Here is a 26,780-nt window from a genome sequence, read left to right as displayed (position 1 = left end):
TTAGGTAAATTCTGGCATGTTTATGTTGTCTTCAAAAGACCAGTGCAAAGTTTGTTAACATTTCAGCTTCTAAAAGGACAGAGCGTGGAAGACTGCCACCCTTCAAAGTTGTAAAAGAAAATAAAATGTAAGGACCCTTTAAATTTATTATGCCAAGGGTAGTGGGGGGCAGGTTAAGCACTGGAGACTGAGTCACATAACATGTTTGCAATTTCTGCTTCTTTAGGGTTAATTCTCTTCCTCATTGTTCTTGTTCTATAAATGACTAGGAGAGACCAGATACCAGACTGCCTCCCCCTTCCAATTACTGATATTTGTTATAGATTAACTGCATCCTTTATTGTCCTGTATGTAAGACTAGATGGTGCAAAAGACCCCATAAGAATTATATCCTCAGTATAAAATGTTAAATATACCCTTCCCAAAAGAATAAGACCACCCCAACCAACGTCAGATTATTGTTAACTAAGCATTAAGCCTTATGTAGAAAGAGGTGTTGAAATTCTGTTAAACTTCCCTAAACTTTGTCGATAAAAATGATACTAAACTTCTACACTTTGGAACACTGACTTCCATTCTTTGGAATACTGACTTCCATTCTTTGGAATCTGTATTTTCTGGGCAGCCACCCTCCAACTTTATACTTGGATAAACTCTCTTTAAACTAGATTCTGACCCTTTGGATTATTCTAGGTTGACACATTCTAGTCTCTAAGTTAAGAGATGAAGGTATGTGGTCACAACTCATTTACTTAACAGAGACAACACACTTGGGGGCTTTTCTTAACCCAAGTTTAGCAGTTGTACCTACCATACATATATTTTTAAATGATGTGCATCCTTAATGAAACAAATATTTTCATATTTTAAAAAAGTCAAGATAACCCAAACATGAATTCTTGATTACAAAAGTCTAAAAGTAGAAAAAATTGGGAGCAAGGAAAAATGTCACTTTAACCCTTTACATCAAACTCATCTCTTTGTTCTTCCTACCTACTACCTTCTTTGCATCCAAAGGCTTCAGGATTTTTCTGCACTTCTCTATGCCAAATGCTGCTTTGGTGATCCCCTACTCATTCTCTTTCAGTCCTCAAAATAAAGCCTTTAGTCTTAGATTATTAGAGAAAAGACCAGTGCTTTCCCTAAAAGGTTTTACATCTAAATTAACACAATGGCACAATCCAGCTCTTGCCCTGGATAACAAAGAGGTGAGTATGACAAGCTTGTCTTTTTTTCCTCTTTAGTATGTGGTGGCACAAACTTGGCTATATCAGAGAACCAAACCAAAGGAGTGAAATAAGCCTCAGTCATTCAACAGACATTTTACTCAGCATTTACCCCATGCCAGACCAGGTGCCAGCATACAAAGATGAGACATGTGTTCAGGCTGAGGGAGGACACAGGGTTCTTAGGGAGGGCAGCATGATGCATCTACCAGCAATACCTGGGTAAAGAAAACACAAAATGCCATAGGAACTCAGAACATCACTATCCCTTACAGATTCACTTGCAGCATTCCCAATCCTTGGAACAGCCGATACGTGTCCAGTAGATGTTACACTGTGTAACAAGGTTGTTGTAATCTATCCTATTCGTTCACTGTTTATTTTCTATTTTCATCAATCATACCCAGAAGATTCTCTTTTAGTTAAGACACTACCATTGGTGATGATATGAACGTTTTCTCACCATTGCCATTCACATGGACTGGAAAACAATTGATGTGTAACAGTTTCTGTGTTCTAGAAAGTGATTTATTAGGGGTATATCCATGAATCACACAGGAATATTTTCTCTGTAGATTTTGAAAACCAGTGGTCTTATATTTAAAATGTCAGCTTAGGGAAACCTCACTAGCTTCCCCTATTATGAATAAGCTGGTCGTTGGCAGGAGCTATCCCAAGGGGCCATTGAGAGGCCATTATTTCACCGTGAAGACTCTGTTAAAAAGAGTAATTGGTATCAATAACACTTACCTGTGTTTGCAGAGGGAAGGTTACCCAGCCATAACAAGCCCAGTATCACACAGCCACTACTTAAAACAACGCAGTATTTGGAATTTATGAGAATAAAGCCTGTCTGTAATAATGCCCTTATTGGGGCCTTCTCGATTCATTTAGCATACTTTGTTGTGTACTCACAGTTAAATCAAATCTGCCATGCAGTTATAAGCTAAGGTGCTGCATACAAGATGCAAATACTGCACACTGAAAAGGTTCATTTCTCAAAAAGAGTTATGGGGTACATGGCTTCAAATGCCTTTTATGACTATTCCTCTGAAACAGCCACAGGACTCTTGCAAAATGCAAAATCTGGAATATAATTAGTGATTATCTTAATCTCATAGGGGTTTGGAAAAATGAGAGGAAACAATTACCATTATAGAGAAAGATGGCTCAAGCATGAATCAATGTGGCAGGCACATAAGTAAACAGACGTGGGGCTAGACAAGGGAGGGAACCCCCAGTGACGACGAGGAGGACAACAACAACAAAGATCATTGCTTAACCTGTTTTGTCAGAGCTGGTATTGATGGTATTGGTAGTGATGGAGGTGAAGGTAGTCTTTGCGCTGTCCTTGGCAGTTACAGATTTCTGCTTATTTTTCATGGCTTCCAGTGCTTTGAGCTTCTTGGCATGTTTCGTGCCTTTGTAGTGGGCCGCAGCCTGGCTCTACAAAGGAGAACAAAATGAACCATGCAATCAGGCTCATTTCTAAACTGGCATTCTCTGTATTACTGCAAATACAGACTCCCTTTCAATAACAGGTACCATTCGAGCTAATTCTGGCCGTGGCCAAACAGTGGGGTTCTATTTAGAATGATGCTAGAAAGCAATGGGAATCTAGTTCTAAAACCTCAGGATAGAAGGAAGAAATATTCTATTGTTTATCTTAAGAGAAATGTAGCTGAACACTGACACGTCAACATTTTCTTTGTGGGAGTGGGGAAAAAAAAATAAGAATTTACACCTGTATCGTCTTTGTTCTGCCACAGAAGATGCTGGGCTCCCAAAGATTAACAAGAGCCCTAGAAAAGAGTAGCTTTCACCTTCTAGGCTTGGAAAATGCATTTTCTGTTTCTACAGTGTGTCTTATAATACAGTCCCCAACAGGTGTCTACAAGGAAAGGTTCACAAAACAGGGGAAGTAAGCACCCTGGAGACTGAAATTGAAGCTTTAGAGTTCAAAAGAAAATGCACTGCTTAAGTTCAAATGGAACATACAGAAGCTGGGCAATTTCAGATTCTTTCTCCTCGCTTCTTACCGAGGGTAGTCTGAGAAGTTCAACTTAGTGTCATTTTTTTCAGCACATGGATCTTTCACGCCCCAGTCCATCGTCAGGAGGTTCCAGTGTGTTTGGACTACCTAATGGGGACAATCCAATTCTTTTGCTTGGCCTTCTGATATATATATATATATATATAGTTTAGAGTGATATGCATTTTCTCATGTTTTATTTTCTTAAGAGCATTTGTGTGTGTGTGTGTGTGTGTGTGTGTGTGTAGGGGAGCAGTATAGTGAAATACATTAATTGCCGGGCGTGGTGGCTCAAGCCTGTAATCCAAGCACTTTGGGAGGCTGAGGTGAGTGGATCATGAGGTCAAGAGATCGAGACCATCCGGGCCAACATGGTGAAACCCCATCTCTACTAAAAATACAAAATTTAGCTGGGTGTGGTGGAGCACACCTGTAGTCCCAGGTACTCAGGAGGCTGAGGCAGGAGAATCACTTGAACCTGGGAGACAGAGGTTGCAGTGAGCTGAGATCACACCACTGCACTCCAGCCTGGTGACAGAGCAAGACTCCATCTCAAAAAAAAAAGAAATACATAGAGATAGAAAATCATATTTAAATAAATGTATGTTTATTAATGTTTATTTATTGGGGGAGAAAAGACTTTGCAGTTGGTGGGTAGGGTAAGGGTGACCAGGAAGATTCTTTAATTAGGTTTTCCAGGTCTTAACCTTTCCAAATGTCCCCCACAAAAGGATATCTCAGTAGAGGATTATTCCTGTTAGATTATCCATTACTTCCCATTGCTTGTTTAAACTAAATATTTCACTTTGCCAAAAAATAATAATCACATTGTCCTCTTCATTACAGCAACTGTGATAACTAGGGTGTTGCAATATAATATATTTTAACAAATAATTAAACACTCCACATCTTCATTTGCATCATTCTAGCAAGATATCCTCAAAGGACTAGGTACCCTTATTGAAAGAACACTGGACAAGGAAATTATATATTAGAAACAGTTTGAACAGAGAGCACACTCATGCATCAGTTACAAGTTTTCCAACAACACATAACATCAAAAGACATAGTGTGAGCCAAAATATGAAGTTAAGACATGCTATAGTTAATTGAGGAACCAGTGATAGATTGGATTAAGTTGATTCTACATGGAGAATGTCACTTTGAGGACAAAATTTTGTCTTTTATTTTTTCCCTGACTAATTCTCATTTTTAGTATATCAAGTCCTTTGGCCATAACTTTTGAGAACGATACGCTGTATTCAATTAAAATCACAGAGTAGTCGGTCATCTTCTTTAGGCATCTGGCTATAACATTTCCCTTAAAGCAGAGTTTCTCTTCTCTTTGCAAGTAACCCTTTCCTTGGTGATACAAGTTAATGTTTAACAGATAATATATATTAAAAGATGGGGGGTGAGATTAACTGTGCTATCTCCATTTATACCTCCAAAATATACATTTCACAGGTTCCTAACAAATCTAACATTCTCGGTGACATTTAAAATTAAACAATACTTTGTTTTAACATATCATAGGACCAGGTGATTATCACTATTTTTAAAATTAAGAAACTTACTACAAAAGAAGCCCACAAGTTAAGAAAGTCTTACACCAAAAAAAAAAGAAAAAAAGAAAAACAAAACAAACCCAAATACCAAACAAACAAAAACCTCTGCACAGGCACAACCAAACCAATGCCCTCTAACAAGTGAAACAGCTCGGAGAGTTGCGGGAAGAACAGAGTGACAAAATGGCCAGAAGTTGACAGGCTCCCAACAGACACACTAAATATCTTAAAATGCAAAATAAGACAAAATGAAATGCATACTCGCTCGTTTATTGAATGACAGTACCAAAACACCTTGATAATAATTATTTTAATTATAAATTATCTGATTTAAAGGCAAATAAGTCTTTCCCAAATTAAAAATAAATAAATTATATGAGGGTCCAAGGCATTATAGATAAACCAAGAAATGTAGAATTTAGGAGAAAATGAGTATAGTGGGGTGATGGTTGCAGAGGACATCAATATCAATATGATTGTAATTGTGCAGGGTATGTGTGTTGGGGTGGAAGTGGGCATACAGGTTGGAAGGCTAATAGAGAGAGATAACCCTTCTAGATATTTTAAATTTTCTTTATCATTGACTTTTATGTAATGTTTATATTGTGCTCGCTTCGGCAGCACATATACTATGTAATGTTTATAGAGATTATTGGACTGTTCCTAGATTATCCTACCATAATTTTTTCTAATTTATCTATAGTGACCCCATAACTCTAAGTCTACCTTGATTCAGGTATGCTGTATAACAGTGTATTCCCTATGTGAAGGCAGAAAACGCAGCCAGTCTCCTTCCCCTTTAGGCCACTTGATAGATGCAGATAGACACATAGATTAAAGCAGATAGATTATTCATCCATATTTTATTTTTCTGTGACTGTAAAAAAGCTGCAGCCTAAGAAAGAATTTTTCTGAGAGATTTCTTTAAAGCACCAGTTGGCCTGGGATGTCTCTTTGGGCCTCCTCTGCTTTTCTTTTGAGCAGAGAAGTGTAGGATAGTTATACCATATACTAGCACAACAAATTCCCTATGAGACTGTGTCCTATTATTTATCAGCAATTTTCTGAGGCAAGTCATTCCCAGACACCTGGGAATTCCCAATACACATGCAAATAATTATTTTTCACAGACATGACTTCTAAGTTAAATAAGTATCTGTACTAATTCATTGCACCATATTTCAGAATTTCGTATTTTAAAACTAAAGCAAAACCGAGTGATCATGGTACATATGGATGTGAGCAAAACAGTAAGATTTGAGCTTTAACAACTCACTTTTTAATTAAACTGAATTAACTTTAGCCTAAACCTACCTTCCTACCTATCTTAAATTTGGCCTAAAAGTTTCTGCATACATAGTAAACTGTAACCTAACTTGATGTGTACACAGACTGTTACTTACTGTATAACAAGTAGAGGAGTCTAAACCAATCACAGCAACTGAACTTAAGTCAACCACAGGCGGCCAACGGTTCAAACCAAGTTCAAATAGGACAAACCGGGAGCGTTAACCAATCAGGCTATCTCTGTACCTCATTTCTGCTTGCTGTATGTCACTTTCCTTTTTGTGTCTATAAATGTTATTCAGGCACGTGAGAGCCCTGGAGTCTTATTAAACCTTTCCTGGTTCCAGAGGCTGTCAAATTCTTGTATTGTTCTTTGCTCAATTAAACTCTGCTAAATTTAATTTGTCTATAGTTTTTAACACTTTAAATAATAAGTGGAATATTAGCACATTGTGTTATAAAATCCACTATGCCAATCTTGAAATAGCACATGGCACCATTAAATCTAATAAGTGTCATCCCAGAGGCAAGTGCTGACATTAAAGATATGCACACACGCGTTCCTGTAGAACAGAACGCTATTTTAGATGTAATCACCACATTTTAGTCATCAGTAGCCAGCCACTTTTCAATCTTCAAATTTTATCTTCAATATTTCAAAATGGTTTTTAGTTGAAATGCAACTGAAGTTTCAGTAGATAAAAATAAGTCTTAATTAGCTAACATTTGAGAGAGGGGTTTTGTCATTTTGAAACATGCACATGCACATTTATCTCATTTGGCTAAGTAAGAAACTTCTGTATAAATTGTTATTGCCCTATAAAATTCACTGAGAAGTTACTCTTTAGGTATTTCTTTTATTCCATTAGCACCAATACCTTGTATACTTTTTACATCTCTTTTACAAAACATGTCTTACGCTTTTTAAAAACTCAGACATTTATTATAAGTATATATATCCAGTAACCATAACTAATTAATTTTCATGAACACAAATAATTTCAAAAAGAACAAGGTGGCCTTTTTAGCTTAAAAGCTTTTTAGCTTTTTAGCTTGTGATATTATGTAATTTTATCATACATTAAATTTGTATTAAAAGAAAATAAACATTATCACATTGATGGAATTCAGGACATGCCACCCCAAAATATGACTGGAGTGAAACTGCCTTTGCAAAGATTATGAAAGCAAGAGAAGTTCAGCACGACTGACTCCATCTTGCTTATAACCTCGCAGGTGGGCCATTTTAGCTCATTCCTGGGCGTGAGCCAAGCTAACCATGGGAGAAATTTAATTTATAGTTTAACATTGAAGCAAGGATAATAGTCCCTTCCTAAAATTGATCCCCGCCTTGTTCAGGGCTGAAACCACCTTTGTAAGACCTACAAAAGGCCACAAGATTAGGATTATGGAAGGAACCTGAATCCTGCTAAAATGTAGGCTTAGTTACTATAATCCCTTACTGCACAGGAGTCATGTGGCCAGAGGTCACAAGATTTGTGACTTCCCTAATTGCTCCTATAGATAACATCACTATTGTAGAACCTAAAGTTGGTCTTTTGAGATGTTTTTCAGACTTTTTCATTCTGACAACTGAGGAACCCCACCAAAACTCATGACTCATGATTCCACAGGTCCTGTGGTCCCCCACCCAGAGGAGGACTCATTACATTTTCCACACCCCTATGATTGCATCCCCAACTAATCAGTGGCAACCATTCTCTAGTCCCCTGCCTACCAAATTGTCCTTGAAAAACACTAACCTCAGAGGATTTGGGGAGACTGATTTGAGTGTTATCTTGAGCTCTCCCCCATGTCCAGCCTTATGTTAATTAAACTCTTTCTTTACTGCAATACCAGGGTCTCAGTGAACTGGTTTTGTGTGTGCAGTGGGCCGGAAGAACCCAAAAGGTAACTATAATAAGAGACCAGAATATTCCACTGCAAATATAGTATAAAGATCATTTTGAGCTGATTATTTTCAGAAATAGCAGACAAAGGAGAATTTCTCAGAACAGAGAAGTAACCCTTTTTTTAAAGAGAAATTTACATCTATATATCTCCCTCCCAGTGCCAGGAAGATAAGGATGACTCTAAATCACTAGAGACTCTGATCAATGGAGAAGGCATGAATTGAAATCTGCATAACACAGTTACTCTTGTTTATAGTACTCCTCCTGGCCACTTCCCCATAACTGGGCCTTTCTCTATAAACTTTTTTCCTTATTTCAGCAAAGGATGCTGAAACCCTAAAGGGGTAAAGAGACTGGCTATTCAAACCTGAAGTCAAAGTCACCTCTTTGAGTCTACTCTTGGGGTTTACTAATTTCTCTGGTTCATCGCGCATGCATGCCTGAGGTATACAACTTAGTAAACTTTTGTTTGTTTTTTCTTTTGTTAATCTGTCTTTTGTTGTAAGGGTCTGTCCCAGCTAAGAATTATGAAGGATAGAGGAATGATTTTTTTTCTTCCCTTGCAATATTAAAATGTAACACCAGAAAAGAAAAAAACAATGGTTATTAGAGATGTCACTATCCTCCTTGGGGAAAGAAGAGAACACTCCAGCCAACTGAAATTTTCTTTCCTTTTTTTTTTAAATCTAATTTATTAAATTTTAGCTTAGATTATTTCAGAGATAAAAATTATCAGATAAAATATAATATCCTAGAATCTTAAATGACTACAGGAAAAAAAGTTGAAAATTTTATCTTTGTTTTTTTAATGTTAATATATATTACTGTTTTATGATCCTAAATGTCTCAAAATGGAGTCACTTATGACAAGTGACTCAGCCCACAGTGAAATTGCTGACCCCTCAAAGTTATAAAGATATATATGGTAGACTGAGGGGATAAAGTAGCACCTCCTGTTTCCAGACACCATGAGACTCGGCAAGGAAGTGAAGCCAAAAGACTGCTGAGATAATGGCCATGAACAAACCTGTGAAGGGTCATAGAAACAGCAAAGAAACCAACCAGGGCTAAGATGCCTGCAGATGCCCTGCTGGTGAGAATTCTGAGGCCTCCTTTCTGCCTAAGTGCTGCAACACCCCAAACCCATGGCCAGCAATGTGTTGGTCTCCTGAGCTACTCATCAGTAGTTTATTCCCCTTTTTTTCTTATTACTGTCTGTGTGTGTTGAATATATTTGCATAATTGTTGGTGTGTGAAAGCCTTGCAATAAACCTTGAATTTGAAAGCATTTAATTGGCCCTTGAGTCACTGGAAACCTCCCCACTAGTACAACTAGGCTGATTGGAACCTGAAAGAGTAGTTGCATACACCCACTCAATCCGACTAGTTAAGTCACATGCACAGGTGCAGCCATATGTGTGAAGATCAGTATGCATTCTAATTACTCAGTGGCTTTTTGAATAATTGGAATATCACTTTTGTATATACCAGTTCAGCAGAAGATTTCCAAATTCTTACTCATCTTAACTTTTTGATTATCAACTCTCAAGTTCATTTAACATTCATATAAAGCATTTGTTCTCAAACTCTGGTCCCCAAACCAGCAATCTTAACATCATAGCATGGGCTTGGGACACTGTTAGAAATACAAATTCTCAATCTCCATCCTGGACATATTGAATCAGAAACTATGAGAGGGTGGCTCAGTAATGGGTACTTTACAAGCCCTGGAGGTGATTTAGTTAACTCTAAAGTTTAAAAACTATTCATCTTAAGTAAAAATGCATTTTTCTCCCAAAGTGGCCATTTCTTTTGGCACTTCTTGCTGAAGTCCTAGCTTTTTAAGATGAATGTAGAATCATTTGAAGATAGAACATTTTTATGTGAACAATGTGTATTACTCTCCCTAAAAATTATCAAATGATTTTTTTCCTTAAAAAATATGTCAAAAATAACTCAGACACATGTGTACTTAGGGAACTTCTATCCAAGAAGGATGAACTCAAATAGCAAATTAACTTTGAAAACATCCTTATAATTCTAACATTACATATGAGTGCTTTCCAAGTCCTTGTGATTTTTCTCTTTCCATATTTTATCTTTTCTCTCCAAGGAAATTATTGTCACTGGAAAATTCCTGATCTCATTACTTATATCTCTATATTGAATGTATTGTTATGATACAGTTTGCAGGGGCTAGAGGAACCCCCTTCTCAATCAAAATAATGACAGTAATAATAAGCAAAAATCAACCCCTATATCAAACTCTTAAAACTTCACTGTAACAAAGAAGTATCTAATCCACTGTTTTATTTGCATTAAACTGAGTTAGTGTTAGCCATGTCTAGTTTTTTTCCTTATATACTTACGGCTTTTTTATTGAGAAACATTTAACAAAACATTTGAAGAAGAAATTTAAAGATAGAATAGCTCATTGTCATAAATTTTCCTTACTGCTGTGAATACAAATTATGCAATGTGAAAAAAGACAGGATATAGATATTTTTGTTTCTTAATTACATGCCCCACATAGAATATTTAATAATTCATTTCAACTTATTATTGTATAGTTATCATGTAAATAGAAAATTACATTATCAATAAAAATGAATATTCACTCAAATTTTTTCCTGAAGTGAAAAACATGATTCAATTAAGAGTATTCTTTTGAGCTCAAGTGATTGATGCTTTACTTTAAATGTATTCCTGTCTTCTGTACTCTTCAATACAGAAATGAACAGTAACAGCTACAGGAATAGAAAAAAAGGGGGGGAAAAGATAATACCACAAGATTACTGTGATTTTCATACACCACTACTCAGTGGGAAAAAAGTTTTAAAATACACATTAATAAAAGGAAGAGAAGCGTGTCACAGATTCTCAGATACATTAGGTAACTAATTTTTATAAGCAAAGAAAGTACTTTGTCACTAAGTACTTACATGGTTGTGAAAAAAATAGTCTAGATGGGGTCACTTATCTTTTCAAAGCTTCTCAATTCATCTATAAACTTCATGATTCCTAAACATTAAGTATATAATGTTTTCAAGTATCTAACATGAATGATAAAATAGAGTGTGCTTACCTGAGTGAGAGAAGCTAATTTGAGAGTTACTGCCTGGTTCCTGTTATGAAAGAAACCCTTGCTTTCTTTCATAACAGGATCTTGAATTCAAACAGCTATCTCTTTGAACTCTAAGAGAGGAGTCCTGATTGAGGAACAGAGGATAGCAGTGGACTTTGGAAGCCAGCACACAAAGTCTAATCTAGCTAGAAGGAAGACATGTTCTGCTAAATTTGCTCAATCTTTTTTGGAGCTTTTCGTAAATCAGAGATCTCAAATGAATTTTAACTCTACTGATAGAAACACAAAAATTTCAAGTTTGTACAAAACTGAGAAAAATCAGAGAAACCACTTTGTCTAGCTGCTCAACCAGTGTACAAAATCCCTTCAGAATGCCCATAGCTTAATACCTGGCTCCATGTGTGACACACACCATTTGAATAGGGTGGGGAAGAATTAGAAATGTTGACTCTAATTATGTTCAAGGGTCAACTTGTCATAGATGTTTGTATCAACAGCAGAGAAAAACTTGTTTTATATTCTGGCATAAATAAAATGTGTCTCCTCTAATCCTTTATTTCCTTCTCCAGCAAATGCTCCCCTCTCTGCTACTCCCAATGTCTGCTGTCTAGCAAGAATAACCATGTGTAGAGTAGATAAACAAGCAATAGCTCTCCTCACTTTATTTTCATAAGGAAAATGTTACAAGAAGAATCATTTTTAAGCCCTTGTATAAAGAGTTCCCTCTGCCTGGAGCACCTGTACTTACCTGGTAGATGTTGCGGTGCCACCTTCCCCATGTAGTCTTAGGTACATCTGCATTGTAGCACTTACGTCACTGCCATAAGAAGGGTTAAATGCCTGTGTCTCCTGACAGAGAGTGGATCTCATAACAGAGAAAGGAAGACCTGATATTATGCATCAACCTCTCCCTAGGATCTATCATACATCTCTAAATAGTTGCCTATTAAATTCATGTTGAATTAATTTCACATTTTGATTTTGAAATGGAAATATGCATATGGAGTCTCAATGGATTTTGTATGTGAACAGGGTTTAACTTAATTCTCTGTCATTCTTTGGCACTTTGCCTTATCTGTTGAACACACTTCAGGGGATTTTTATGGCACTTAATGATGGAAAACCATCTGGCACAAACACCAACTATTATTTTTTCTCTGGGACGAAGCTTATCATCAAACACAAATTGTGCTATTTATGGGAACCTCTCTTTTCAAAGGATGTAGCAAAGGAATAATATGGAGATTGTTTTGCTTTTTAAACATTTAAACGAATAACTAACAGGTTCTTTTTAAATCTGAGAAACACAATGAATAATTCCAGTGATGACTCTGCATTTTAAGGGTTATCTAAAAGACAAAGTTCTTTTAAATATGCATATAAAAATATTCAGTACTCGGGAAATGCCAGTCCTTTGTTAACATCATTTTTAAACTTCTAAAATGAAATATTTATGCTCTAAAACCAACACAGAGAAATTGAGTATGGCATCATTAACACATTTCCTCCCTACGTAGTCACATAACATATACTGTGTTGGCTGACGAACACCTTAGGGGAAAAGACTAAATTTCCTACTCCTCCATAAGTCAAAGAAGGTCTTCTCTCTACAGTTTTGCAGAATTTGCAATCTCTAATTCATAAATCTGAGAATAGTTCTGATTGTTCCTTTTATGAACTTGTCCCAAAGATCATTTCTAAAATGTTCAATTATTAATGAAATCCACAGGGTCCACAAAATAATGGCTTACAGTTGAGCCAAATGTTTTGCTAGTGTTAAAATAAACATCATCACAGTTCTCTGACGCACTTTGGTTACATTGAGAAAGGCTGGGGAACAAGACCACAAGTAACCTCTAAAACCTGAACTCTTTTGGTGGAGTCTACCAATATTCAATTCCTTTAGCTGTTCATTCATTCACAAAGAACTTATTGAACAATTACTGCACACCAGATGCTCTTGTAGGTACTGGGGAATTAGAGATAGAGTAGTAAACAAGTCAGACTAAAAAATTAAGTTACATGTATAAATCTTCTAGCCTGGCATAGCGGCTTACACTTGTAATCCCAGCACTTTGGGAGGCCATAGTGGTAAGATCACTTGAAGCAAGGATTTTGAGACCAGCTTGGGCAACAAAGCAAAACTTCCAACTCTACTAAAAAAATTTTTGAAAGCCAGGTGTGGTAGCATATGCCTGCAGTCCCATCTACTTAGGAGGCTGAGGTGGGAAGATCACTTGGGTCCAGGAATTTGAGGCTGCAGTGAGCCAGTCTACTCTAGCCTGGTCAACAGAATGTGACACTTTCTCCTAATAAAACAAACAAAAAACCCCAAAAACTTCTCTATAAAAAAAATACCATAGGCAAAGTAATATAAATTTCTAAAAATACTAGAAAAAAAATGTTTAACTCCTTTTGCAAAGGGGTTAATCTCCCAGCTATATAGAGAATACATAGAAAATTAGGAGAAAAAGACACCAGCCCTTAGAATAATTGGCAAGAGCTTCACCAAATTCAGTAAGATAAATTATGTCACAGTACCTATGGCTTCTTGGGATAGAATAGGGCCTTATAATGAGAATAAATACCAATTTTTGGCCAAAATAAAGGATAATGAATGCTCTTCTGTATAAATCAATTTGGTGCCCTGGCTGAAATTCTAGATATGGATGAAAATTGTGAATAAACTGTGCTTTTATGAAAATTATGGTTTTGGGGAAAAAAGTAAAGAATGCTTTTTAAGAAAAGTTCAGCAAACTTTTCAAACATCTCAGGACACCCCTGTGACCAAAAAGATCTTTGAAGTAGGACATTTTATATGAAAATCTGGGGAAATCATCCAACTTCTTAAATAATGCTTTCCTCCCAGACTTAGAAAAATATTTGGTGGACCCAGAGAAAGCATTGCTTTTGTTTTAACTTTTTTTTTTTTTTTTTTTTTTTTTGAGCAAGAGTCTCACTCTGTCACCCAGGCTGGAGTGCAATGGCATGATCTTGGCTCATCACTGCAACCTCCACCTCCTCGGTTCAAGCATTTCTCCTGCCTCAGCCTCCCGAGTAGCCGGGACTACAGGGGCCTGCCACCATGCCTGGCTAATTTTTGTATTTTTAGTAGAAACGGGGTTTCACCATATTGGCCAGGCTTGTCTCAAACTCCTGACCTTGTGATCTGCCTGCCTCGGCCTCCCAAAGTGCTAGGATTACAGATGTGAGCCACCACACCCAGCGACTTTTATATAACTAAAATTGCAGAAAGAAGTGGTTAGGGGACCAGATTAACTCTTGGAGGGAGGGAGTGTAAGCTGGGAAGGGACAGTGGCAATGACTTTAGAAGCCTGAATTATCTGAACATGTACACATAACTGATTTCTTTTCGTGTTAAAAGTTTTCCTACTGCATTAAGAAAAAAAAATGTGTTTATGTTTTCTGTCTGGCTATGTAGGCAGGTGTCAGTGAGTTGTGTCAGCAATAAAGTTCTAATCCAAAGGGTTTAGTGTTTAGTTAGGTGCTAAGTGCACACTATCCACCAATAGTATTTAGCAGTCCTTGGCAGGATTTTGGCCAGAGAATTTTTCCCGTGGTGATTCTTGGAGGAAGAGTTTAGTGTGTCATAAATGTACTAAGGAGATGCTGCTATTCTGTCACACAGTGGTTGTTTGTGTGAGGCATTTATGGAACACTCCAATGTGTCAGGTAGTGAGCTGAAGACTTGATGTGAATATTTCATGTGGAATAAGTGAATGAATACATGATATGAATATTCTCACTTATTCCTTTTAAAAGCCTATGAGGCAATGGCAACTATCATGGGAATTTTATAGATGGGTAGATTGAGAATCTAAGAGCTAGAACAACTTAACCACAGAGTACGAACAGAAGAGAACTTGTACTGAAGTCTAACTCCAGAAACCAAACTTGTAGCCCCACTTCTCAACCCAAAAGAGAGTGTACAATGATAAATAACCTTATTATGTGATTTCACAGTGGCTTATCCTTCAGAGGACATAAGGCTAAATAGTGCATAGGAATTATTATTGATTTATGTGACAATTAACTCATGTAATTTCACTCAGTCTATCACAGACCCATAAATGGATTAAATAATATTATGAGCATCACTCTATCTGAGGGTCTTCTTCAATTTTTCAGTAGCTATTCCAATAAACTCATACTGATATGCTATGCTAAACAAAATATAAAAGACTACGCAATGTTTTGTTTATATCCCCAAATGTGAAACTTTCAGACAATAGGAAATATCCTTGGGAATATAAAGCAGGTGATGGGGAGAGAAGTCAGCTCTTGCACAAAGTTTGTAGGTTCATTTAAAGATTATGTTCTTTATTCTGTTAACATGGAAGGCTGTGCAAGTGTTTTTTTTTTTTTAAAAAAAGAAATAAAACATGTTTGCATTTGTATGACATTGCTCTGGCATGGGCAGGGAATCTAGATGAGAAGAGGAGGGCAAGACTGGGGAAGGAGTGAAAGGTAAAAGGATCATTATAGTGGCACAAGTAAGAGATGGCCACATCTCAGAATTTGATTATGATAGTGAAAACAGAGAAATGAGTAACATTTGACTAATATGTAAATTAAAATTTTTCAGAATTCATGGTGAATTTTGAGGGGTGGTCTCAAAGATGCCTGGCAGATTTCTGCCTCTTGCAAATGCATGATTGGAGATTTCATTTCCTAGAATGGTTGATATTAAAAGAAGTCCCAAGGTTCGGGGGAAGAGCACGAGTTGGGTTATGTTGAATTTAATGATCCTTAAAAACACCTAAGTAAAATGTGGGCTCTGTAGCAATGTGGTCTCTAGATTAGAGGTGAATTCTAGGCTGTAGCTAAATTGGGAAATTAATCAGCAACAGATGGTAACTGAAGCCACTGGGAAATGTCATTTGAAAGACAAATAAAAAGTATTTTCCTGTTTAACCACTGAAACACAATCCTTTATCAGCTGCAACATTTGAATGAGTGAATTAAGACTCCAACTGACCGTTTATGAGACAATATATTTCCAAATTCTTCATTGGACTAAAGTATACATCATCACTTAGCTTTAAAAAAGTCTTTAAGTCTTTTCTTAAAGTGCTTAAGATCTTAAAGTTCCAAACAAAGATGAATCATTCTCTTTTCATCCTCACACTAAAGTAAGTTAACTAGAAAGTTAACATATTTCTCTCTGTATATAGAAAATCATCTCTCAGAATTTGGTCTCTAGAGGCCAAATTCATAAGGATAAAAGTCCTATCACTAGAACAGCAAAATGGGGATTGGTAAAGTCCAACTATAGAAGGCTACAGTGAGTTGTCCTCCAAACCTGGCAGTAAGGTTGTTCTCCCTGAGTTAAAATTGTAGTGGATGGAATTAACATTTACGGAAACCTTATAAAGGGGAGGTCAAAAGCAGGAAGGCAGGATGGGGGTATTAATCAAGGGCTGACTAGATATAAAAGAGAGCTGTGTCTTAATGAATGTTATTAACATATCTGAACTAAGACTGTTAGTTGAATAGGTTTCACCCTGGCATCTAGAGAAAGGGAATTTAAAGATCAACTTCACATAGAATTCTTTTTCTCCCTGATAAATATAGGGGAGAAAACCACACCACTACATGATCTTCCTTTTGAATGTGCCATTCGTTGCTGTCTATTGTTACCAGAGAAAAAAGGGTCCATTCAGTAAATCATGTACTTTTTAAAATTTTACAAATATATCAGTTAAAAGTCTTAATAATTACAAAATGTAAGCACCCCTGGCTTCTAAATGTGGAGAAACAAACAAAAAGCTGCAACTCAGTGAGATTTCTAAAATTCTACTCTATGTTTTTTCATTATTTTCAGATATTGTTTTTTTTTTTTTTTTTTTTTTTTTTTTAATTCTTTGAGACGGAGTCTCACTCTGTCGCCCAGGCTGGAGTGCAGTGGCATGATCTCGGCTCACTGCAAACTCCGCCTCCCGGGTTCACGCCATTCTCCTGCCTCAGCCTCCCGAGTAGCTGGGACTACAGGCGCTCCCCACCACGCCCGGCTAATTTTTTTTTTTTTTTTTTTTTGTATTTTTAGTAGAGACAGCATTTCACCATGTTACCCAGGACGGTCTCGATGTCTCAATCTCCTGACCCTGTGATCCACCTGCCTCGGCCTCCCAAAGTGTTGGGATTACAGGCACGGGCTACCGCGCCAGGCCAATTTTCAGTTTTTAAATTAACCTCTTAAAGGTACATTCAATGATTTGAGGAAGAAATGCCAAACAGAGACTGCATTTGGCATGTATTTTTTTTTTCCCCAATGGCATTTGCTATTAGCACTGAAGAAGAAATAAGTTTTCTCTAAGTAAGAATTATTAAAATTTTCGGCCGGGCGCGGTGGCTCACTCCTGTGATCTCAGCACTTTGGGAGGCCGAGGCGGGTGGATCACCTTAGGTCAGGAGTTCCAGACCAGCCTCAACATGAAGAAACCCCTTCTCTACTAAAAATACAAAATTAGCCGGGCGTGGTGGTGCATGCCTGTAATCCCAGCTACTCGGGAGGCTGAGGCAGGAGAATTGCTTGAACCTGGGAGGTGGAGGTTGCTATGAGCCGAGATCGCACCATTGCACTCCAGTCTGGGCAACAAGAGCGAAACTCCGTCTCAAAAAAAAAAAAGATTTATTAAAATTTTGACTTTGCAGATATTAAAAAAAATTTTAGACAATCTGAATGTCTATGATATCTTAATCTCCAAATTGTTTGAATTTACCAAGGTCAAAGTTAGTTTAAAAAATTAGTAAACATCTATATTTTATGACAAGTTGAGATATTCCAATCTGAAATACATCCGTTGTCTAACGGATGTTTGTTAATATCACTGCTTTCACTTCGTAAACCAGCAAGTGATATTTTCCCCCTTGGGCATATATTAACAATTTACTTTTTGTAGACAAGTGCACAAATATGATTAGCTTTTGCAAATTGCTCCTTATTCTGTTACTGGTAAGTAATTTTTATATTATTCTACTGTAAACAGATGCTATTTTCCACTACATATTCAGCTGTAATTAGCTAATTTAATGTGTTAAAACAACAAAAGAACTTCAAGAATGATTCAATGATTCAAGCTGCATGGAAACTAAGAGAAATCAAGCATGAAGTTTGTAAAATTATTCCAAAATTTAGTTTTTGATAAGGAATTGTAGAGTGCCTGTTCCTTGAAGTTGTTTATCTATAGTTGTGTTTTCACCTTTACAGGGCTGGTCCTGCAAACAAATTTCTAAGCAGAAGGGCTACACAGGTGCCTCTGCTCATTGCTCTTCCATTTCCTAAAACTTGAACTATTAGTTCAAGTGTCACTCCTCTGCATTGAAGACTAGATATGTTTATATATTTGTTCGTTTAGATATTTATATATGCGGCAAATGTTTCTGCCCGTTACATAGCAATATATCTATATATACACATTATTGCAAAAGTGGTGCCAGAAGAGGAGATGTAGAACACGCAGCCATGGAGACAGGATAAAAACTCAAAAAAATCTAGTGTCATGGAAGCAAAAGTGATAAAAGCTTTTGGAAGGGAATGCGTATCACTATTGACTGCTGCTGCTATAACAGATAGGAGGGTGTAGAAGTGTCCATTAGATTTCACAACATATATATTATTGGTAACTGTCATACAAGACAGGACAATTTAATGCTAATTCATTCACTGGAACAATAAAATTTGAAAACAATAGATTTTGGAAAGGAAATAAAGGATCTGAATGCTTGGTCATGAATTAGGTAATTGGAGTGGCTTCCAGAAGCAAACTTCGCCCATCTGACACGATCGTTCTTAACTGAGCACTATTATCTTATTTAGTACTACTAATAGGTATTTTTATATTATAAGTGAGTATCTGGAAACAGATCTGCATTTGACTGTATCATTTAGAAAAGCACAAAGATGAGGTAATATCTTTAATAACATTAATAAGTTATCTTAAATACTTTCACTCTTCAAAAAAAAATCCATGATGTAGAAAAATCTTAACAGTACAAATAAGGAAAAGGTGTAATATACAGTAACTTATGAACTAGTTATCCAGTGTTAACTCTTTCAGACTTTCAGGGATATTTTTTTCTATCAGTAGGTACATAGTTGGTGCTCAGTATCTATTTGTTGAATAATTACATATTATTTTACAAAAAATGAATCACACTGTGCATACTGTTAAATTAACCACTGTCTTCAACATTTCTCCATTTGACCAAGATTTCTTGGTTTACATCCCCATGATGGTTACCATTCTTAGGGAGAAGTGCTATACCTTCGTACAGTTAGGAACAAGCTATAAACATGAAGTTGCAGTTCTCAGCTAGGCCCCTAACTTTATTTATATACCCAACATAATTCATTTCACCGCCAGTATGAATTTTTTTCTATCCCTAAAATATTACTAGAAAGGTTATAGAAAAGGTTATCATCAAATTACTGAATAGAATGATTTACTGGTTATCTTTAAAATAATTTGTTAAAGACTATAGAGGAGTCAAATCTTAATTATCCATAGGAATATCATTAACTTTAGGCCTTCCTCCACAGATTAGTATTTTAAGATTGACTTTCCTCTGGTCTTCAATATCCCTATTGTCTATAATGGCCAAGACTTGCAAAATCAGCAAAACCTCACGGAGCAGAACAGCCTGAAAACCAGAATGCTCACTGCAGAAAAACTATGTAAAAGAAAATAGACCATTTCTTCTAAGGCCCGCTGGTTTAGGGCATATTTGTCATTGCAGCTTTGTGTTAACATAATGAATACAAATCCTTTTCATGGATTTTCAGGTGAGCACTAAGAGCATAAAGATATCCTAATAATGGCTTTCAAAAATTCCAAAGAATACATTTTATGTATTATTTAAATGACTTTACGTAAAATTCATACTTTTCTTCCAAGTTGGATTTTATTATGCCCATTTCAAAGATGAGGAAACTAAGGAACACAATGATTAAGTAACTTCCCAAGTTCCACAAGTAGTAAATGACAGAGGCAAGATTTGAAACCAGGTCTCCCTGTCTCCACAGCTCATTGCACCATGAAGAATTTCTCAAATATTTCTGTCTTAAATGCAGACATTCTTCAGAATGAAAAATAGATCCAGAAAGGGGAGAGAAAATAAAATAGAAGTACTTTTCTGATAGAGTATAATTCCCACTTTCTTCTTTTACACCAGAAACTAAATAGAAAAAAAAAAGTAAAATATTCTAACTAGTTTGTGGGGCACAACCTCAGGGGCATATAAAAGAAACACATTTCTTCTTCCATGACACACAGTCAGATTACACTTCTCTTAGAGTTCACTGGCTACATGACTAAGTGATAGAAATAAGTGCCGGTGAACAGGATCTGCATGTCCAGTCCTGATGCACTAAAAATTCCTAAGTGCAGTTTTCCTGGCTCTTTCCTCTCTGCCTGCTTGATGCAGATAAATGCAGCATCTTGGAAGCTACCCATTAAAGATATTGAAACAACAAGATGGAAGGTCCTGGATTCCTGAATCACCACATGAAAGAGTTGTAGTGGATCAAATGGATCTAATGGATCAAAACATTTGATCCAATGGATCAAAAACTCTTATTTTGGATATTACTTGAGCAAAACTTAAGTATCTAATTTATTAGAACCATTATGCATCTTTTGATTGATTTATACAGCAGCCAGAGTTACATGAAACTAACAAATACATCTACTTACTCTTATGCTGTAGTCCTGGAGAAACAGAGTTCTCAGCCAAAGTAAAGAAGAGAGAGTTCATGAGCATATGGAAACAATAAAGTCTGTAAACTTTAATTTTAGCTAATCTTTGTCTAAATGAAGCATCAAAATGCTCTGAAAATCTACAAGTTCTATGGCCCTAAGAAAAAGAAGAATATAACGTATCTTTTTGGAGGCCTCTTTTGAGTATTTCTTTAGAAAGACTAGAGTAAAATGATACCTAGAAGATGTGCTGAACCTCAGTCTGTACTAACCAAAATCACCTTTTCCATTTGTGTGTGTGTGTGTGTGTTGGGGGGGGGATAAACTCAAATCACTTTTTCTTTTTGTCAGTTCTTACTAAATCAATATTTACTTGGTATGGTTGGCATAACCAGTTTCTCAAATGTTCTACCTGAAACCAGAGATAGAATATGACTGTGGGGTTTTCTTAACCATTGCAGGAAAGCCAGGTAACGTCTTTGTGCCACAGTGCAATCGAATTTTGGTTTCTGATATTCCTATTTGACTTTGACCGAATAAATAAAAAGACCCTGTGACTTCCTAAGGAGACTTGCAAATGATTGATGAAAACTCTCCAAGATCTTAATATAATGTATGTCAAAAATAAAAACTACTTTTATTTCAGGAACCCTTCAAGTGTACAGCTTTTTCATCCTTCTTCGTTCTTCCTGGTTGTCCTTTCTCATCATAATTTAGAAAGATTTTTTTTTTTTAATTCACTTCTGCCTTTACTTTCAGGAGACCCAGAGATGATCTTGTGGTTTTTTTTTTTTCCCATCTTACATAAATTTTATCTATAGATCTTAAGTCCCTTTGGCAAACATTCAAGATGGGAAACATTGCCTTGCAGTAGGTATCTAAAGGTAAAGATAGCATAACTCTTCATTAAAATCTTAACACAACCTAGAAGATCACAAACCACAGGTCTAGGAGCTGAGCATTAGTCATTAAGTCTTATTCTAAGTAAAACAGAATTAAACTAAGTTTGTATTTACTGGTCTTGACTTTAAATTTTGGCTTTCCTCTCTATGGATTATGTGACCTTGACCAAGTTACTTTTCTCCGTATCTCAGTTTCTTCATTTGAAAAATTATTGCAGAAAAAGTGATATGGTTTTTAATGTGTGTTCCCAACAAATCTCATGTTGAAATGTGAGCCCCAGTGTTAGAGTTGGCACTTAATGAGAGGTGTTTGGGTCATGGCAGGGGGTGGGGCGGTGATCCCTCATGATTGACTTGGTGCCATCCCCTTGGTGACAGTGAGTTATTACTCTATTAGTTCATGCAAGCGCTGGTTGTTTAAAGGAGGCTGGCACCTCCTCCTCCCTCTCACTTCCTCTCTTGCCATGTGACATGCCTACTTCCTCTTCACCTTCCACCATGATTGGAAACTTCCTGAGCCCCTCGCCAGAAACAAATACTGGCACTATGCTTTATGTACAGTCTTCAGAACTGTAAGCTACAATAAATCTTTTTTCTTTATAAACTACCCAGCCTCAGGTATTTCTTTACAGCAATGCAAAATGGAGTAACGCAAATAGCTCTTCTTTGCTTTGTGAGGATCAAATTAGAGAAGCACAAGTTTGGTGCCTTGAGTAAAGACTACATTTTAGGGAGAAGTACTGGAGTCTCCCTCCTGGGTCTTTAATTTACTTACTATAACACATTAGAACATTTTTATAGAAGGAATAACTTTTCTCTACCAAATTCCCAGATTCATGCTCTTTGGGAAACCTTAACTACTTGCTTCCAATCAGTTTTGGATTAAACTAATGGGAGGAGAAAATACTAGTAATCTTAGGAAGGTAAGAAGAAATATACTACAGGTGTTTTCATGATAACTTACAAGAGTTATGTTAAAAGAGACCCTCAGCCTGATCAAACAAGTTTTTTTTTTTTTTTTTTTTTTTTCGTAGATGTGTCATTCTAAGGAACCTGAGGTTTGAAGTCCTCACTCCGGAGACTAGAGGATGCCAAATCTAACAGTGCCCATCACTGCTCTATGTCCATCTAAAGGAAAAGAAGAAGGAAGAAGAGGAGAGAGCACCACCTCTGAGAGAAGCGCAAAGGGAACAATGTCCTGGGGTGTTAGGAGACCAAGAGAATAGCAGAAAAAAAAAAATCCATGCTTATTTATGCACTCGTTCTTACATCAAATGTTGTTAGAATCCATACCATGTTTAAACACTGTGTTAAATGCTAGGGCTATAGTGGCTAAAAAAACAAACCAAAAGAAAAAACAATTGACCTGAGACCCACACTTGACAACCATAAGGGTTAAAGAAAACAGTGAATTTTAAAACATTAAGTTCATAATACATGATAGTTACAGATATTATTGCCCAGGAAGCTGTTAATATTATGATACATCTAACAATCTTGGTACAGATTTTGATACCTTTAGGGAATTTCTACACTGCCACTTAACGCTTTTTTTTAAAAAGGCAAATTAAAACAATGAGATATTATTGTGCACCTATCAGAATGGTCAAAATTCAGAACACTGGCAACATGAAATGCTGGCAAGGATGTGGAGAAACAGGAACTCTCATTCATTGTTGGTAGAAATGTAAAATGCAACAGCCACATTGGAAGACAGTTTCTCAATTTCTTACAAAACTAAACACATTTTTACCGTGTAAGGCAGCAATCATGTTCTCTGTTATTTACTCAAAGGAGGTACGAACTTATGTCCAAGGGGATAAAAACCCTGCATATAGAAATTTATAGCAGTTTTATTCACAATTGCCAAAAATTAGAAATAACCAAGTTGTCCTTCAGTATTTGAATAGAGAAACAAACTGTTACATCCAGATAAAGTAACATTATTCAATGCTAAAAAGTAATGAACCATCAAGCCATTAAAAGTCATAGATGCATATTACTAAGTGGAAGAAGCCAATCTGAGAAAGCTACATACTGCATGAGTCCAACTTCATGACATTCTGGAAAAGAAAAATCTATGAAGACAGTGAAAAGATTACAGGTTGCCAAGGGTTAGAGTGGAAGAAAATATAAAAAGGGGGAACACAGAGAACGTCTAAGGCAATGAAGCTATTCTGTATAATACAGTAACAAATATTATTCTAAATCTGCTCAAACCCATAGAATATACCACACCAATCATGAACCCTAAAATTAATTGCAGACTTTGTTAATAATGATGTGTCAGTGTAGGTACATCAATTGAAACAAATGTATCACTGTAGAGGGGAATACTGGTAATGGGTAAGGCTACACAGATTTGGGGGCAGAGGGTAAATGGGAAATCTCTGTACCTTCTGCTTAATAGTACTGTGAGCCTCAAACTGCTCTAAAAACAAAGTTGGGAGAGAGAGAGAGAGAGAGAGAGTCAGTCATGGGAGATAATGCACCTCTTTGGGTGTGGGTAGGTCTGCCTGTGATGTCAAGGGCTGCTGCAATCATCTTTCACCCGTGAGGGAAGGTTTAGAATTAGGGGAGGAAGAGCAAAAATATAGGAAGCATTTTGGTCCTTGGTGAGATCATGAGCTGGTGAATTAAGCCTGAAACCATCTTACCTTCGGACTTCTTCATTGTTACATAATAAACCCTTATTATTTATGCAACAAAATAGCATTGTAATATATCAGTGTGGGGGGAGGGAAGGTACCTGAAAAGATGAATGTGACCAGGAGAATATAGAGTGATGAATTATATAAATTGCAAACATTTGGTTTATTCAATATCACAATTAGCTTAATATGGATTTCTAATAATTAGATTTCAAGATATTCTTTGAGAATGGAACATTTTAGTTTCCTTCTGGTTGTCTCCAATATAAATTTTCAAAGCTTTATGAAAAATAATTAAAACGAAAACCATCAGTACCCCGTAGTTGAAATAAATGCAGGCAGCATTTGTACAAAAGTGTACGTATTTCAGTTGTCCATAATATAATATGCTGAGTAATATTTCCCAAAAAAAACCAGATCCAGTAACTTTCAGGGTTATATTCTGTTTCATGTTTCTGTTTATCTCTCAACAATTCATTTTAGCATATATTGAGTTCATTCAGCACTTACTAAATGCCTATGATGGCCAAAGGCTATTCTAGGTACTGTTGTATTTAAGAAACACACTTAAGGTAGTAAATCAAAGCATTTTACAAAGACAAATAGCTTCTAAAACTCATCATCTGGCACTCCAAAATATCACTTGCCTCTGATTTTAGAGAGTGCATGCAACTGCTTCACACAGGTCCAGAAATCTGAGGGTTAAAGATCTTGTAATTCAAACCCTGGGTGTGTATTCCATGAAGATGGATATATAATCACTGCCATAAATTGACAAGCTATGCATAAAGCTACAGTGACAAACAAGGCCACAAGCCATCACAGGTCCCTGAAATTACTGATGTACTACCAAACAATGAGTGAGTGAAAGAGCAGGTGGCCCTCGCCTTGTAGGCTGCGGCTCTAAATCTTCCCAATGGACTGGGAAATAAGCACTTCACCATTTAACGTGAGCAGAGGAAGTCACTTCATCATTGGCCTGTCGAATGAACTGCTGACACAAGAAACTTTTCCCCACGTAGAAAACCACAAGTACTAAGTGATTGCTTAACATTTGGAAAATGCCTTTTTATTTTTTTTATTTTTATTTTTATTTTTGCCCATGCTAACTTTGTTATTTGAAAATAAAGGCCAATTCTCTTTGAGAAACTTTTGGTGCACTCAGCATTTGAACTCTAGCAATGTTCCATTAATCCTATAGAACAAAAACCTTTGGTGAATGTCGATGGCACATAAATTTAATATATAACTATAGCTGTGCATTTATTATCCATCTATATGACTCAAAATGCCAACTGTTAGATACCTGAATAGCAATTCAATAGATAATCATTTTTGAAAAATGTTAGGTCAAGCCTGCATTTATTACACAAGATCTTGTGGCTTAAGATTAGAAAGGAAGAGAGAGAAAACCCAAAATCAACAAAGTAAAATGATAAATTGCTCCTAGAATTAATTTATACCATCTATCTATATTTTTAAAAGACTATGTAACGGACATCCATGTTCAAATCTCTACTGTAAGGAAGAGTTAAATTAACCAAAAGGATAGAATATACTGGCAGAGCCCAATTAACATTCAATTATATTACTGAAGACAAAAGAGAAGTATCAGACATCTAGCAATCTTTGCCACAGTCACCTAATTTGTGATTTAGAAAGATGGTAAGTATGAACAATTTTTCTATTTTGATGCCAATATCAAATAGGAAGAGGAAAGAAAATTAACACTGAATACTTACTGTGAATCTGCTGCTTTGCTTACAATACCCTTCTTTAATCTTTAGAGCCAGCTTATATGGTAGTATAATCGCCTTCATTATAGAAGAATTTGAGACTCACAGAAGTTAAAAAAAATACACTTACTCAAAACCATACATCTAATAAGTGTTAAGACTAGAATTAGCCTAATCCAAGTCCTTTAGTTTTTCCGTTTCATAAAGCTGGAGCAAATAGTACCCTGGAAAAGAACTCCTTTCTCATCTGAACTTGCATTGTAGACTACGTGCAAAACTGAAACATTCATCGCTTTGATTTACCAAGTGAAAACCCATAGATTTGAACAGATTGTTCCATCAACACTCTAAGATGTCTACTGTAGCTGACTTAATATAATCGCCACCACACACACCCCCCAAATACTCAACAAAAGGTGGTTCAGTTCTTCAAACACAAAAAAATTGGACCTAAACTGAACTTTCATCAGTGGCAAATCACTCCCAAGCTGACCGGCAAAGTAGAGCACTGGAGTAGTGCTTTTACGCATGCTGCTAACTCGGATAAGCACAGCTGGGCTGAGGAGACCTCTTTTCCTAAATTCTGTTGCCAAGCTGAATTTTATGATCTTCACTGGCAGCTGATCAAATGCAAACTCTTAACTTACAGCCAAGTTATCTT

At 36.4% G+C, this 26,780-nt stretch overlaps 1 protein-coding gene across 5 annotated transcripts in view; it reads right to left on the bottom strand.

The window, feature by feature from the left end:
• ZNF385D (zinc finger protein 385D) overlaps nt 1–26,780 on the bottom strand; it is a 990,373-nt gene that overhangs the window by 94,794 nt on the left and 868,799 nt on the right. For all 5 annotated transcript variants that reach the window (XM_005545658.5, XM_045385203.3, XM_005545661.5 and 2 more), the window contains one exon: nt 2,510–2,672. In XM_005545658.5, coding sequence (XP_005545715.2) covers nt 2,510–2,672 — 163 coding nt within the window. The remainder of the gene's footprint in view (nt 1–2,509; nt 2,673–26,780) is intronic.

The sequence above is a fragment of the Macaca fascicularis genome, chromosome 2 (assembly GCF_037993035.2).
Source record: "Macaca fascicularis isolate 582-1 chromosome 2, T2T-MFA8v1.1".
NCBI lineage: Eukaryota > Metazoa > Chordata > Mammalia > Primates > Cercopithecidae > Macaca > Macaca fascicularis.
The sequence above is the reverse complement of the archived record's forward strand: the minus strand, read 5'-3'. Positions and strand labels throughout refer to the sequence as shown.